Raw genomic sequence first — 14,754 nt, forward strand, 5'->3', positions numbered from 1 at the left:
AGCCTCCTAGCCCTTCCCCAGGTTCTAAAGATCAGTTTAGTTAGAGAAGTGAGAAAATGCAGAAACAAAGAAAACAGTCCAGCAAGAGAAAATAAGGCTAGTTTATCCATTAAACAAAGTCAAGGACCTTTAGTTCCTCCTCAAGGATTGTAGATAATACTCTGAGTCATATGCTTTGAACTGTTCTACAAATACTGAAATCCCCACCAAGTGGAAGTTTGACTGTGTGCTGACCACAAGCATGGAGATCCCACATCAGTTGGAACCAAAAGGTTAATGATATTGTCTCCCAATTACGTCACCACCAACCAATCAGAAGAATGTCCACAAGCTGATCACATGCCCTGCAACCCTCTCCCTCAACCTGTCTTTAAGAACCTTTCCCTGAGAACTCAAACCAGGGCTCTGGGACAACCTAGAGGGGTGGGAAAAGGTAGGAGGGAGGTTTAAGAGGGAGGGGACATATGTATACCTATGGTTGATACATGTTGATGTATGGCAGAAACCAAAACAACATTGTAAAGCAATTATCCTTCAATTAAAAATAAATTAATTTAAGAAACTCCAAAACATTCCCAATTTTGCTGTTGAGGGAGACACTGCTTTGGGAAAGATCTCTGATATTCTCCTTACTTGCTGCAAGTAATAAATCCTTCCTTTTCCTGGAAAAAAAAAAAAAGACCTTTCCCAGAAAGCCATCAGAGAGTCTGGACCTTTTGAGCATTAGTTCCCCAGACTCCTTGTTTGGTACCTACCGTAAACATGGTACTTTCCTTCATCATAACCTGGTGTCAGTACATGGGCTTTACTGCACAAGGGCAAGTGGACCCAAGTTTTCTTTGATAACATCATCACTGGCTATTTCACATAAACAATTGCTTTTCCAATCATACTTTCCCCCCTTTCCAATGCCAGATTTCTCCTTCCCAACCTTCTTGGTTCACTGCCCTTTTCAAAAAAGCCCTCTCAGATGAGTAAAACCTGCTACCCTAGTCTCTCTATTTCTCATGACACCTTCACCCTCTGGGCAAGAACTTATTCTAGTTAAATGTTGAATGTTTCAAGTTCAGTGTTGTCTGACCAGCGTCCCCACCTCGCTCATGTTCATGTGCCCCAACCCCCCAACACACACACACCATAGGGCTCCAGGGTCTTCTCCCCACAGAACACCCATCCAGGATGGACAGTGCTGTGAACAAAGGAGATGGAGACACAGAGAGGATTTCAAATGCAGTTTATTGCAGCAACACAGGAAACAGGGAGTTTAAGACCTCTCCACAAAAGACAACTGGCTTACACCTTATGTACAAAACCAAAGCAGCACAGAGCTTGCTGTGCAAGTTAGGATACTAAAGCTGTCCCAAGCTTGTGCTCTGTCCATGGCAAAGAAGCCGTGGGTCTGACCAGCTCTCCTCTGGCTGACTTAAGGAGGTGCTTTGAAATGTAATGTGTGTAGCAGTGATTGTTGAAGTGTTTCTTGGGCAGAGTACAGAGCAGGGTCCTAGCTGAGGGACTGAGATTGCCACTGATTTTAAAATTTTCTTTGGAAATCAGAGCAGAAAGGACAGAGCTAGGGAATAGGATAAGCCAGTGTAACTATAGCTTTTTTTCCCCCAGTAAGGCACTCGGAAGCATATTTGGTAGTGATGGAGAGAGAAAGCTAATGGAGGAGAGAGGACCTCTTTATCTGGGCCCTCTGGAATAGCTGGTGGAAACAAACTTCACACTGGAACTGCCACCAGAGGTCTTGGTGCTGGATGCCCGACCTCCAGAGGAGATGAAGCTGCCTCCAGAGCTGCCACCGCCTCCTCCAGAGCCACCTCTACGGCTCCCACTGCTGCCTCCTCCAGAGCCATAGCTGCCACCAGCTCTGGAGCCATAGCTGCTGCCACCTCCAGAGCCGTAGCCGCCGCCACCTCCAGAACCGTAGCCGCCGCCACCGGAGCTAAAACCAACACCTCCTCGGCCACCGCCGCCACTGATGCTGGTGTGACTGGTGCTCACAGCTGCAAGAGAACACTTCGTTATCATCAACTCCAACTCCCTTTCCAACTCAGCAAGACCAGCAAGCCCTGCACCCGAGAAGAAGCCCTGAGAAATCAGCTTGTACTTACACACACTCACGTTCGGGACACACTCTCCAGACATCCTGATGGAGAAAGAAAAGCACAATACTCATGATGCGAGCTTCACAGACTGCCTCCCCAGGCCCTCTCAGCCATCTTTAAAGAGTCTTCCTACCTGGGAGTCCCCCAGTCTGCTTCATCTGAAACCTAATCCCATTCCCTCTGGCCTCCTGAACTCAGTCAGTTTTCTCAGCATCAGTACTAACAGGGCAAAACCTCCATGTAAATTAGACAAGGTAAATATGCCTACCACATCCAAAGACACTGGCTTTAGGTCAGATGACATTTGAGCCAGCCCAGGTATGGCTCAGACAGTAAGAGTCTGCCTAAAAGTGGGAGACCCAGGTTCAATCCCTGGGTCAGGAAGATCCCCTGGAGAAGGAAATGGCAACCCACTTCAATACTCTTGCCTAGAAAATCCCATGGACCAAGGAGCCTGGTGGGCCCCAATCCATGGGGTTGCAAAGAGTTGGACATGACTGATGACCAATATACACACACACTCAGGTGAAGAATAAATTGCTGTCTCTCAAAGAGTTCAGAGAGATGCAACAGCCTTCAAAAAAAAAAAGAGCTTGGGACTCTGGCTCCCAAAGTGAAACCAAGCCCTTCCTCCTGTGCTGTGTGCTTTTCCTTTCCCCATACCCAGGACAAGTTGCAGTCACGTGATTGCATCTTCAACAGCAACCAGTGTCCAAGGGAGGAAGCACATAAGAAGTGGCCACCTGCCCAGGGTCCCTTCCTCACCTGCTTTCCTCTCCTTCCAGGAGGGTCCTATAGGTGGCAATCTCCACATCCAGGGCCAGCTTGGTGTTCATCAGTTCCTGGTAGTCGCGCAGCAGGCGGGCCATGTCCTCCTTGGCCTTCTGCAGGGCATCCTCCAGCTCATTCAGCTTGTTCTGGGCATCCTTAATGGCGTTCTCACCACGTTGCTCAGCATCACTAATGGCCTGTTGCAGCGAAGAGATCTGGAAAAGGAGAATCCAGCATATTATACACTCTCTGAATACCTAATTCCATCCTGGCCTTTCTGTCTCAGATTGATCTCTCCACCCTTGTAAGGCCAGTACTCTGGCTCCCAGAGAGTTACAGGACCTGCATTCACCTGTCTTGAGATAATACATCACTGTGTCAACTTCCTTAAATAAAGGTGATACAGCAGCCTCTCTGGGCCCTAAGTTGAGACTCTTTCACTGCTACAGACCTGACGTTCTTCCAGATGCCTACTCTCCTGGTTGCCTTTCCTCTCAGTCACCATTGTTTAAGTCTCACTTTGGGCCATGGGCTAGACCTCTCATGACCACTATATCTATTTCTTTACTAGGTCATTTTCATAAATTTCCCCAAGGAGAACCTAGCATCATGGCCAAACTCTAGAAACCATAGTCACCAAAGAACTAGAGATAATAATACAACCTTCATATGGACTGTAAGCCTCAAAATTAGGAACACATCCTCCAATAACCTGGACACCCCAACCCATTCCATATAACTGAGTAGTTGAAGGAGGAAGAAAAGTACCTGCTTCTTGACACTGTCGATCTCAGATCTAAGTCTTTGGATCACCCGATTCAACTCAGAAATCTCCACCTTTGTATTTTTCAAGCTGTCTCCATGTTGCCCAGCAGTGATCTGGAGCTCTTCATACTAAATGTGATAGATCAAGTCATTCAGAGGTGGCAGAATGCACCACGACTCATGCACACAAATGTAAGAGAAAAATCACGATAGCAAGAAAAGACATTTTAGGAAAACTGGACAGGCATCAGCCCATTCACCTTGGTCTGGTACAGGGCCTCAGCCTCAGCTTTGCTCCTCTGGGCAATCTCTTCATATTGGGCTTTGACTTCATCAATGATGCTGTTCAGGTCCAGATTGCGGTTGTTGTCCATGGAAAGGATAACATTGGTATCGCTGATATGAGTCTGCATCTGAGACAGCTCCTGCGAGGCATAACAGTTCAGTGACTTACCATGTTAAAACTAAAGAACAACTTGGGACAGGGAGAGGGTTTCAGGAGAAGAAAGGTATCTCTCTGTTCTTCTGAATAGAAGTGGGTTTGGGCTTAAAGGCTCTCCATTTCGGTAAACCTGGTTGAAACTAGAGAACTTACTGCTTGGTAGAGTGTTTTGTAGAAATCAATTTCCTGAAGCAAGTTGTCAAATTTGGCTTGAAGGTCCACCTTGGTGATGTAAGCAGCGTCCACATCCTGGAAGAACCACGAACATCATGAAGTCAGAGTCTTTTCAGGGTGAGTCCCTCTCACCTGCTAGGAGGGGATTTTCCAAGAGGTCTTCTTCACTTCTTTATCCCTAGACTGTCCCACCCCTTGGTATCACAAGTGATCTTGTCTGAGAACTGCCTCCTCACTCCAGGAAGTCCTGAGGGATCTGGAGAAGCAGAGTGTCTGGACAAGTCCGGTCTGTGATAATTTCAGGCAGGGGGAATCTCTACCTCGGCTGTTCCTCAGGCCCACTAACTGATTCTCCACATTATGACCTCTTTCTGCTTAGGTATTGGACATCCTCCACTCTTACTTATTTCAAATGTGATAGGCATCCTACAGAATTGTCTCACCTTCTTGATGCCCACAAACTCATTCTCTGCATTTGTCCGCTTGTTGATCTCATCCTCGTACCTGCAAGGAAATCAGAAGTGAGGAGGAGATTCGGGGAGGTGAGGCCCAACATTTAGCTTTTTAGACTAAAAATGGCATTGCCTGTCATTGTCCTTGCCTGTCATAACCAGCCTAAGACATCTTACCTTCTAAGCAATAAAACCACTGAACTATTACCAGCATCTGAGAAAACTAAGATTTCTGAAAATGACAAATTGACTTCCCTCTAACCTATGAAAAGGTATTGTTACATGCTATTCGTAGTCTTAGCTTGCTACCTTTCGGAAATATTTTAGAACAAAAGCCAAGAGTAGCCCAGCCAGTAATCCTTACTTTTTCCTATAATCTTCCACCAGATCTTGCATGTTCTTCAATTCTGAATCCAGCCGAGACTGGTCGCTCTTCAGTTGGTCCACAGTCCTTCTAAGACGGCTGATGTACGCCTCAAAGAGGGGCTCTAAGCTGTAGGTCCTAGTGGAGGTGTTTATCTGCTGCAGCAGTTCCCATTTTGTTTGAAGCACCTGGTTCTGCTGCTCCAGGAATCTCACCTAAGAACACAGGACCCCATTACCCACTGGTACAGAAATAAGTCCTATGGCCACTGAGTACCAAGGCCTACCACAGAGCCAGGCCCAGCCACTTGGGAAAGAACTTCAATGCTTATTTTCCTAGCCATGGAAGAGGAAAAAAGTAGGAAGATGATGATCAAGTTAGCATCATCTTCATAACAAAACCCAACTCACTGTGAACTCAGTTTCTATGAGATTGAAAATGGCAATTAAAAGTTTCCATTGGAACTTTGGAAGGGAGTAGCTATCCAAATAGCAAAGCACATATAAAATTACTGCAATTATATTTTGAAACAGATACTTGATACTTAAGAGATTTACCTTCCTTTTTTCATTTTTTTTTTTTTTAGGTAGAGTACCATAAAAATTGTTTTGCTTTCCTTGAGCAAACATAGTTCAAAAGTATGTTGGGAAAATCCAAAAAGTGAATTCCAAATCTATTGTGTTGACATTATTGATGATCAAGTAAAAAATAATTTACATTCTTTTCTAGAGCAGATACTTGGAAATACAAGCACAAAAAGTTCCCCACCCTGGTCAGTATGAATGGAAAATCCTCAGGGTGCGGTCCTCCTCTTCCGACAGCAAGAGATGCTTGACCTTGACTTACTGTACACTTTTGGCTACAATATCACCATGTGCTCTGTTTATACTCAAGTAAGTTCCTTTTTATGGTTAGGAAGGCCTTTCCAGAGCTCTGTTTGCATGCTAGAAGGTTGAATTAACCTCATTTCTATTATCTTTATTAAACATCTATGAGGCCAAATTCAGCTCAGGAGTTGAATTAAAAAAAAAAAAAAGCACTTCATGGTGAGGTCAAATTGACCTTCCTTTATGTGGACCACAGACCTTTTTGCCCAGGAGAGAAGTTAGTCACCAGAATCACTGCAAACATTCTTCTAATGTATCTCCTGAAGACAACTCCACAAACTATCCTTTTAACCATCCAACCACAGAAACCTGAGGCTCAAACTCAAACACGCCCGGGCAGGACCAATCCCACATGGAACAGGAGCAGCTGTCCTGGTGGACTGTGCGGATAGACTCACCTTGTCGATGAAGGAGGCAAACTGGTTGTTGAGGGACTTGATCTGCTCCCTTTCTCGACTCTTTATTTTTTGGATCTCAGGATCAATTTCCACATTGAGGGGTTGCAGAAGGCTCTGGTTGATGGTGACTTCCTGTATGCCACCAGGGCAGACAGGAAAACCGCCCCCACCAAAACCACCTCCGCCAAAACCACCACCCCCAAAGCCACCCCCAATGCCACCAACTCCAAAACCGCCTGCCCCAAAGCCACCACCACCGAAACCGCCACCCCCAAAGCCACCACCGCCATAACCGCCGCCATAACCACCACCGAAACCACCACGTCCACCTCCTCCGGCCACACTAATGGAGATGCTTTTGCTGCCACCAAGGTTAATGAGACTCCGACTTCCAAAACCACCACCAGCACCACCGCCACACACTCCACCAGAAAATCTCCCACCACCTCCGCCGCTGCGGCGCACAGAGCTGCTGGTGGACCTGCGCTGGTAGCTGACCACCCCTGCAGAGCCAGAGCTGAAGCCCCCTCCTCCACCGCCACAACGGTACCCGGACCTGGAGCTAAAGTGTCGGCTCATGTTGACGTGGAGAGAGAAGGAGCCACGTTAAGAGAAAGGAAAGAAGCTAACACTCCTCTACCTGGAGCACAGAGACTTCCCCTTATATACAGGCAGCCAGCTGGGCTTGGCCCTAGAGTCAGCGAGATGCAGCGCCTTTCCAAGGTTTGGCTCGCCTGCAGCCATACAAGATGTTTACGAGCCTCAACAGTATGATAAGCGCTACACACCTAGCTCTCAGCATGGCTCTGAAAGTTGCTGCACACGCAAGATCGCTCGTGTGGTAATCTTGTTATCAGGCAGAATCTCTCTCTGAGAGTTTGCGACTTAGGAAAATGGGACCCCACATCTGCCACCTGCTGCTTCCTGGTAGGATTTCATAACCTCCTGTCACAGAGATAGGGAAGTTCCCATTGCTGCCTTGCCCGTGGAAGCTGCTCAGCCCATTCTCCTGGAGCCTGGCAGGTGCAGCTCCCCACACTTGAGTCTCAGAAAGAGCTCTTCAGCCCATTTCTGAGATCTCCCCTCCAAACCTCAGAGCTCAGCAAGTGCTGTCTTTAATAAGTGAGAAATTAAAAGAAGCTCTTTTATTAAATATAAACTTTATAGGTGGGCTGCATTAATGTCAGAGAAGTAGGAACTATCGTGGAACAGAATGGGTGGGTGGGTTTGTGCTCTGAAAGGACCAGAAAGGAGATGCTTGTTCTTTTCTAGCTTTCTGGCTTTTCCTTCTCCTCAGAGGTTGACCAGAGCAGGAACAGATCAAGGACAGAATCAGCAAGGGAAAACAGGTGCACATGGATGGCATGCAAAGACCAGTCGAAAAACTATATGGCGGGAATTCCCTGGTGGTCCAGTACTGAAAGCGCAGGTTTAATCCCTGATCGGAAACTAATATCCTACAAGCCACAGGGTATGGCCAAACACACACACACACACACACACACACACACAAGCATATGGAGAATGAGGTAAACACACAGATGCTATTTCATACATTCATAAAACAAAGGAGTGGCAGTGAGACTTGACGAGCGGTTCAGGACTCACACTAGACTGTAAGAAAAGATGGATGTAGATTTGGAAGAGAGAACAATGATGGAAGTCAGGAAAGCTGGCCTGAGAGGTTTAAATTGCTTCTGGACAACAGTAATGTCAATAGTAATAACATCAATAATAATAATGAGAGTAATTATAATGGCAAGCTAGAGCAAGAATAGCTAATTAATAATAATGTATCAATAACTGACCAGGTACCAGGACTGGTCTACATGTTGTTGTTGTTTAGTTACGAAGTTGTGTCCAACTCTTTTGCACCCCCCGTGTAACCCACCAGGCTCCTCTGTCCATGAGATTTCCCAGGCAAGAAGACTGGAGTAGGTTGCCATTTCCTTCTCCAGGGGTTTTTCCTGACCCAGGGATCAAACCCACATCTCCTGCATTGGCAGGTGGATTCTTTACCACTGAGTCACCAGGGAAGAGCTTTATATATATCAACTTTCAAGAAATGCTTTGAGATAGACGCTACTATGCTACCCATTTTTAAAATGAGTAAACTGAGACACAGAGGTTGGACAGCCTGCCAGGTTGACATAGATGGCAGACAGCATGGCTGGGATTGAACAGGGGATGCCAAGCTGCAGTGCACAAGATCCTAACCCACATGTTACATGACAGCACAGAAGCTGAATTCGGGGTGTGCTGCCCACTGTGTGTAAAATCAGATAGTCTGGGAAGCCATTCCCTTGCAGACAGCTCCAAGGGCAGAAGGCCTATTTTATCCCTTTGAGTCCATGGCTCCAGACACGTGCACGTGCTTGGAAAATGTTTCTCCAGTTTACTCTGAAAAGGGGAGACTCAGAATTCAGTAGGGATTTTGCTGCCAGTTCACTTCTGTTGCTCAATCGTGTCTGACTCTTTGCGACCCCATGGACTGCGGCATGCCAGACTTCCCTGTCCATCACCAACTCTCGGGGCTTGCTCAAACTCATGTCTATAGAGTCAGTGATCTGGATTTTGCTGCCATTCAGATGCAAAAGGACCCAGCATGCATTGCAGGGGTCAGGAAACAATCCCCAGGGGCCTCCCTGGAGAGCAGCCCTTGGTTAGTCTTAATGGCCAGTAGTGGCACTGGAATCTGGGAAGACCTGGACCCTACACAGACTTTCATTCTGACACTTCTTAGAAGCCAGGCATGCTCCTCACCCTGGCATGTAAATACAGAATTGAAGACTCTGTGAGCAGTGGATTCTGACTTCAGCTGGCTTAAGCTACCCTGAGTGGTATTGATCAGTCATAGACTTAAGTGTGAGGGCTCCACTGGGGAATACCAACTATGCCGGAGGGAGGTTGTCAGTGAAGACCATCTGGTCCCATCACCCTATGGTTATGAACCAGGACACCCTCTCCAGCCTGCTCCTCACCACTGTGCCTTTTCCATCCTCTTTTTCCACAGTTTCTGCCCTACACTCTCCTCCAGAAAGTGCCCCTCACCTCCCCAGTGCTCCCCTTCCCCTAATCTCCATGGCACTGTTGTCTCAGACTCTGTCCCAAAGCTACCATTCTTGAGCTGCTACACCAACCATCTCTTAAGGGAATGAGCAATCCAGATCTTGTCCCTCACTGGGAACGATGGGACTTGGGATGGTCTTGGCAGGGTGATACCTGTTGCCTAATCATCTTTTAACAGGCAATCAAAATCCTTTTAGTTCAGCACACTCCCTCATGAGACATATCACTGCATAATTGATTCCTTCTAGCAGTTTGGAGGGGTGTGCATATGTGTATGTGTGTGTGAGTGTGTGTGTGTTCATTCTTACCTCTGCCAGCCCACAGCTGATGTTTGCAGTGATCCATGCTTCCAACCTCAAACTAAGAAACTGACATAGAGAAGAATCAAAGAGGTGGATAGGCAAACAGTCCATAGACAATTCACAGAACCGCAAAACTTACACTAGCTGCTGCTAGAAGCAACAAGAAGGCATAAAATAACCATCAGCTTATATCTGCACCCTACACCTCACCAAGAACAGACTCAGAAGACACGATTCCCACAAGAGTCCTGAGAACTAGGCAGTCGTGCTGTGTTCAAGCCATTTTATGAAACACAAAACTGAGACTCAAGAGAGATTCAGCATCTTAAATACTCCAGCTTGGAAAAGACACATCTGGGACTAGAAGCTGAGTTTTCTGGTTCTGATTCAAGTGTTCTTCCTCTGAAACTAGAGAACAGCTCAAGGATGGGCTGGGGGAATTGGTTCCTGTAAATGAGTGGGAAGAGAATCACTCCAAGATGCCACCATCTAACCTGCCTATCAAAAAAGTGAGAAGGCAGACCCAGAGATGTCAAAACATTTTCCCAAGTCATACGGTCAATTCCTGGGAATCCTCCAATTTCTGAATCAAACTTCCATTCTCTTTTCACTGCTTACTTTTGAGGTCTCCTCAAATGACTAGAAACTGAAATGCTGCCTGCTAACCAAGTTTGTGTCCTACCGAGTCCCTAGGATGGTGATGAGCGTGTGGTGATATTAAAAAGCAAAGATGGGAGAAAGATAATAACCACAAGCCCTCATTTCTGGCTTATTTGCGTTCCCTGCATTTATAAAAGTAAAGGAAAGATGCAACCAGAAAGAAACACTAACCCTGACAGGTACCAGTCATGTGGTAGGAGCTACAATTCATTTAAAAATCACAAAAAGTCCATGTGGCAGGAGTTATTAGCCCCATTTTAAAGAAGGGAAATTATATAAATCTGTTGTATAGCACAGGGAGCTCAGCTTGGTGCTCTGTGATGACCTAGACGGGTGGGATGGGGTAGGAAGACAGAGGCTCAAGAGGGAGGAGATACGTGTGTATATACAGCAGACTCACTTTGCTGTACAATAGAAATTAACATAACGTAAAAGTATTATCTTCCAATTTTTTAAAAAAAGACATTTTATGTTCATAAAGATGTGCCCAGGTGGTAACTGACAAGGCCAGCTCATTAGACCCAAGTACATGCCTGCCTTCATCCACCCCATGGGTCTCATCTTGCCATTGGCCTGCCTCTCCACCCGCATCACTTTCAGCTTTATCATCCTCTTACCAGGGCTCACACGTTGACCTTGCCATTCGCTTGTTTTGCCCAGGCCAAATTCTCTTCTTCCCTTTTTCTCTGTAACACCCTATCTTCCAAGCCTACTTCTACTCTTCTCTGAAAGACCTTCAGGTTGCCTTGGCAACTGTCTTCAAACTCCTGCCCGTAGTCAAGATCTCAATTCTTCAGCATCTGGGCCTGAATATCTGTTTTTGGTCTAGCAGGCCTTGAAGACAGATGCCTATATTTCATCTGTTCCACTGAGCAGTGGACAGGCCCACTCCTCCAGGGAGTGTTCCTTGATTAACATCACTCAGCTGCTCCACTGGTTTCTTTTCCTAAGCTCAGTTGCTGCCAGATTCAAATGCATATTGATGTATCAGTTGGCTCATTTTCACTTGTGTGCATATGTGTTTGCTGTCTCCCAGTTGCTTTGTAAGCCTTCTGAAAGCAAGACTAAGTCCTCTGTGTCTTTGGGTACCTTCTCAGCCCCGTTCTTTCCCCAGCTTCCCACAGGATTTCCTGTCCCTGAGGGGTACTCCCAACAGTGCCAGACAGAATGCTGGAGCACCTCCAATCCCCAGGATCTTCACACACACTCCCCAGAACTGATCAATGAGATGAGGCTGTCACAGGCAGGCTGAGGGGAGAGGGAGGGGCAGTGTGGTGTTATTTTGAGAGCTTTTCGAGGGATGGGACTGAGAAAAGCGTCAAAGAGAGACATGCAATGACAAGCCACCCAGCCCTGTGGGACTCCACCAGGGACGTGGGAGAAGAAAATTTCAGGGCAGTGGGGAAAGCTAAAGCCTGGAAGGCCTAAAGGAAAATGACAGACAATGGGGAGGCGGGGTGAGATGTTGAAAGCCGACAGTCAGCAGAGAAAGGGCCAAGGCTCCTTACAGAGGAGACAGGTGAAGAGCTAGGGGCAGCCTGTTCCAAGACTGACAGCAAAGGAGGCCCCCAGAAGTCACCCACTGGCAATGCTGGAGCAGAGCAGAGGTCAGAAAAGAGGAAGTTAAAGATGAACATATGGAAGAAGAGAGGTAGAGATTGTCTTACTTTGAGGCACAGTCTACCTCCTGACTGTAAATTTCTAGCTATGTGACCCTAGGCAGGTCACTTACCCTCTCTGATCTTGCTTTCCTCATCTATAAAATAGAGACTATATCTAACTTATAGGGAAACTGAAATGTAGTAAATGATAGAGAGAGGGAGCAGGGATTATCTCTCTCGCCTTCGCATTTGGAAGGACCTAGAAGAAGACATAATAATCAGGAAAAGCTTTGGAACAAGCCCCATGTTTCACTGAAAACAGTGAAAAGACCTGGAAAGGAAGTTCAAGTTCTTGAAATGAGGGCATCTTGTGGAAGGAAACCTAAGGGAATCATGGGGTCCATAAATCTGTAATAGGAAACTAGGGGCCCATCACTACAGAAAGGAACACTGAGTGCACCTGAGCTGAACGGAGTGAGACCAGGCTGGTAATAACCCTCCCTGTGGGATGCCTGCTTTGTTGGGCGGGGACGATCCCCGGGGCCGGGCACACTGAAACAGGCGTGGAAGCTGGGCCACATCACCGGAACACCCCTAAGAGCCCTTCAGGCATAGCACTGGGATGTTCAGAACAGATCCTCCAAGCTGGAGAAGCTCCCAGCATCCCAAGTTCCCAACTCAGCCTTGCAACGTAGCATTGATCAATCTGAAGACATACAATTTCTAGGACTGATCAGAGAGCTGATAAAAACCAGGGCGGTGGTTCTAACAAAAGAATGGGAGTTACACTGAGCTTGAAGAGGAACCATCAGAACCTTTGGCTTATAATTAGAAGACACCTCCTGGGCCAAAGGGGCGGTCACTGAGGGTGAGGCGACATTCTTGAGAGACTTCCTTAGACCAAAGACTTTCCCAGCCCAGAAACATATGCCTTGTCAGACGGAGTGAGAATTTTATTGAACCATGGTTGCTCCTCCTCTTCACCGTGTCTCAAGATCGAAATCTATGTAGATGAGAAGCTGGTGGAATTACATTTAGATTCCCAGAACTCCCCGCCCTGCCCCAGCCTCTCAGAGGGAGGGTCAGCTGGCACACTTTCCCTGGGAGTCTTGCTGCCCTGGGTGCCGTTCTCCCACCTGTCCGCCCCTCTGCTGGTAGATGGATGGGTCTGCTCGGCACTCCCTCTGAGTAACTGCCTTGCAGGAATAGCACGGACCAGAAGCAGGGATGGCGCACGTTATGGCCCGTGGAAGGGACCGCATGTGATCTCCACATCACTTTCCCAGTGCCAGTGAGGGTCATCTGAGAGAATGTATGTGAAAGCATTTTGTACATAGTAAAGGGCTGTGGACCCATTCATGTTTTTCACCAGGATGAGCTAAAGATGAGAGGCATTTGCTCCTGATGGTATCTCTCTTTATCTCTAACAGGAATAATGTTTGTACCAGGAAACATCCTCTGGTCTCTTTTAGTGCCCAGCCCCATTGCTCAGCCCCAGAATATCACATGAAACTTCTCCTTAGAGTCCAAGATCCTTCCTTCTCCTTGGCCTTCACATCTCACTGCTTTGTGGAATCTCTGTTCCAAGAATCCTTGGATTCAGGCACATAGTTCCCTCCATCTGCCCCCCAGTCTTCCATGATGGGGATGGTCAGGGCTTCTGAAAAGAAAAGGCAGGGCCATGCTTTCTGAGTCAATCCCAACTCCTGTCCAGAAGGAGAAGTATGGGAAAGATGGCCTCTGGTTGGCCTTGTGTATTTTTTCCAGAGCCAATTTGGATTCCTTAAGAACATCATACACATCCTACACATGTGCATGATCCCAGGGATAATCAAATCCACACCCTGAAATAGGTCTGGTGATGCCAGAAAACCGTCCTGGTTAGAGAGCTCTTGACCTCTCCATGACTTGGTCCTTCCTTGGCATCTGACCTCAAGTTTCCCAACTATAAAATAGAGAGTAGAATTCCTTTTTTCTCAGGCTTCATTGCACAAACTCTTAGGGCAACAAAGACATGCAATGCTGCTATGCACACAACCCCACCCATCCTTCACTCCCTCCCTCAACCTCTTGCCAAATAGTTAGCCAACCTCTGCTTACAATGTGCTAAATCCACGTGGCCTCTCTCATGTCAGGATTAATTAAAAGATACTTCTAATATTGAGCCAAATCGCTGCATTCCCACCTGTCCATCTTGGTCGTCTCTTCTAGGCTCTTTCTACAGATGAAAAAGGAGGCTCTACACATCACACTCTTGCTGGTTCCCATGCCTGGCCTCGAAGCCTGTGCACCTTACTCTCTCGTGTGCAGTCTCAGCTGAATACTTTCAAGCATGTTTCTACTCACTGCTGTTTGTCCATGTCTTCCCATCCTGGTCTTTGTGCTCTTTTGACTTTTAAGTGTAGAAATTGTATTTGTCTGCTCCCTTTATCCCTCCCCTTGGGCAGCCCCTCCCATTTCCCTTTCCCAGTTCTTGCCCCATTTCCCTTTCCCAGTTCTTGCCCCACAGGCCTGCTTCCAAGACAGGTGAGATGGGGAGAAACTCCTCCAAGACAATGTAGGCCTACACATGGGAACACGATGTCTCATCAAAAGGAGTTGCAGTTCTATTTGAATGAATCCCATATCCAAATTCCATCTGTATTCCTTCAGAGAATGAGAAAGCAGGTCACATCTTTTACGTGACTCCTTTACACAGACTCAGAAATACCACAGAGGATAAGGTGATGGCTTAACCTGCTCCACCCTTGAATTTCTGCAT

General features: G+C 46.9%; 1 protein-coding gene across 1 annotated transcript; it reads right to left on the reverse strand.

The window, feature by feature from the left end:
* Nucleotides 1–1,217: 1,217 nt before the first annotated feature.
* Nucleotides 1,218–7,005, reverse strand: KRT1 (keratin 1). The gene is made up of 9 exons (XM_027542960.1): nt 6,362–7,005; nt 5,077–5,291; nt 4,704–4,764; nt 4,240–4,335; nt 3,905–4,069; nt 3,648–3,773; nt 2,874–3,094; nt 2,115–2,149; nt 1,218–2,006 (listed from the first exon to the last, which is right to left on the reverse strand). Exons 1-9 carry the CDS (start codon nt 6,938–6,940, stop codon nt 1,684–1,686), a joined length of 1,821 nt encoding a protein of 606 aa, XP_027398761.1. The 5' UTR covers nt 6,941–7,005; the 3' UTR covers nt 1,218–1,683.
* Between the last annotated feature and the right edge of the window lie 7,749 nt (nt 7,006–14,754).

The sequence above is a fragment of the Bos indicus x Bos taurus genome, chromosome 5 (genome assembly GCF_003369695.1).
Source record: "Bos indicus x Bos taurus breed Angus x Brahman F1 hybrid chromosome 5, Bos_hybrid_MaternalHap_v2.0, whole genome shotgun sequence".
NCBI classification, from domain to species: domain Eukaryota; kingdom Metazoa; phylum Chordata; class Mammalia; order Artiodactyla; family Bovidae; genus Bos; species Bos indicus x Bos taurus.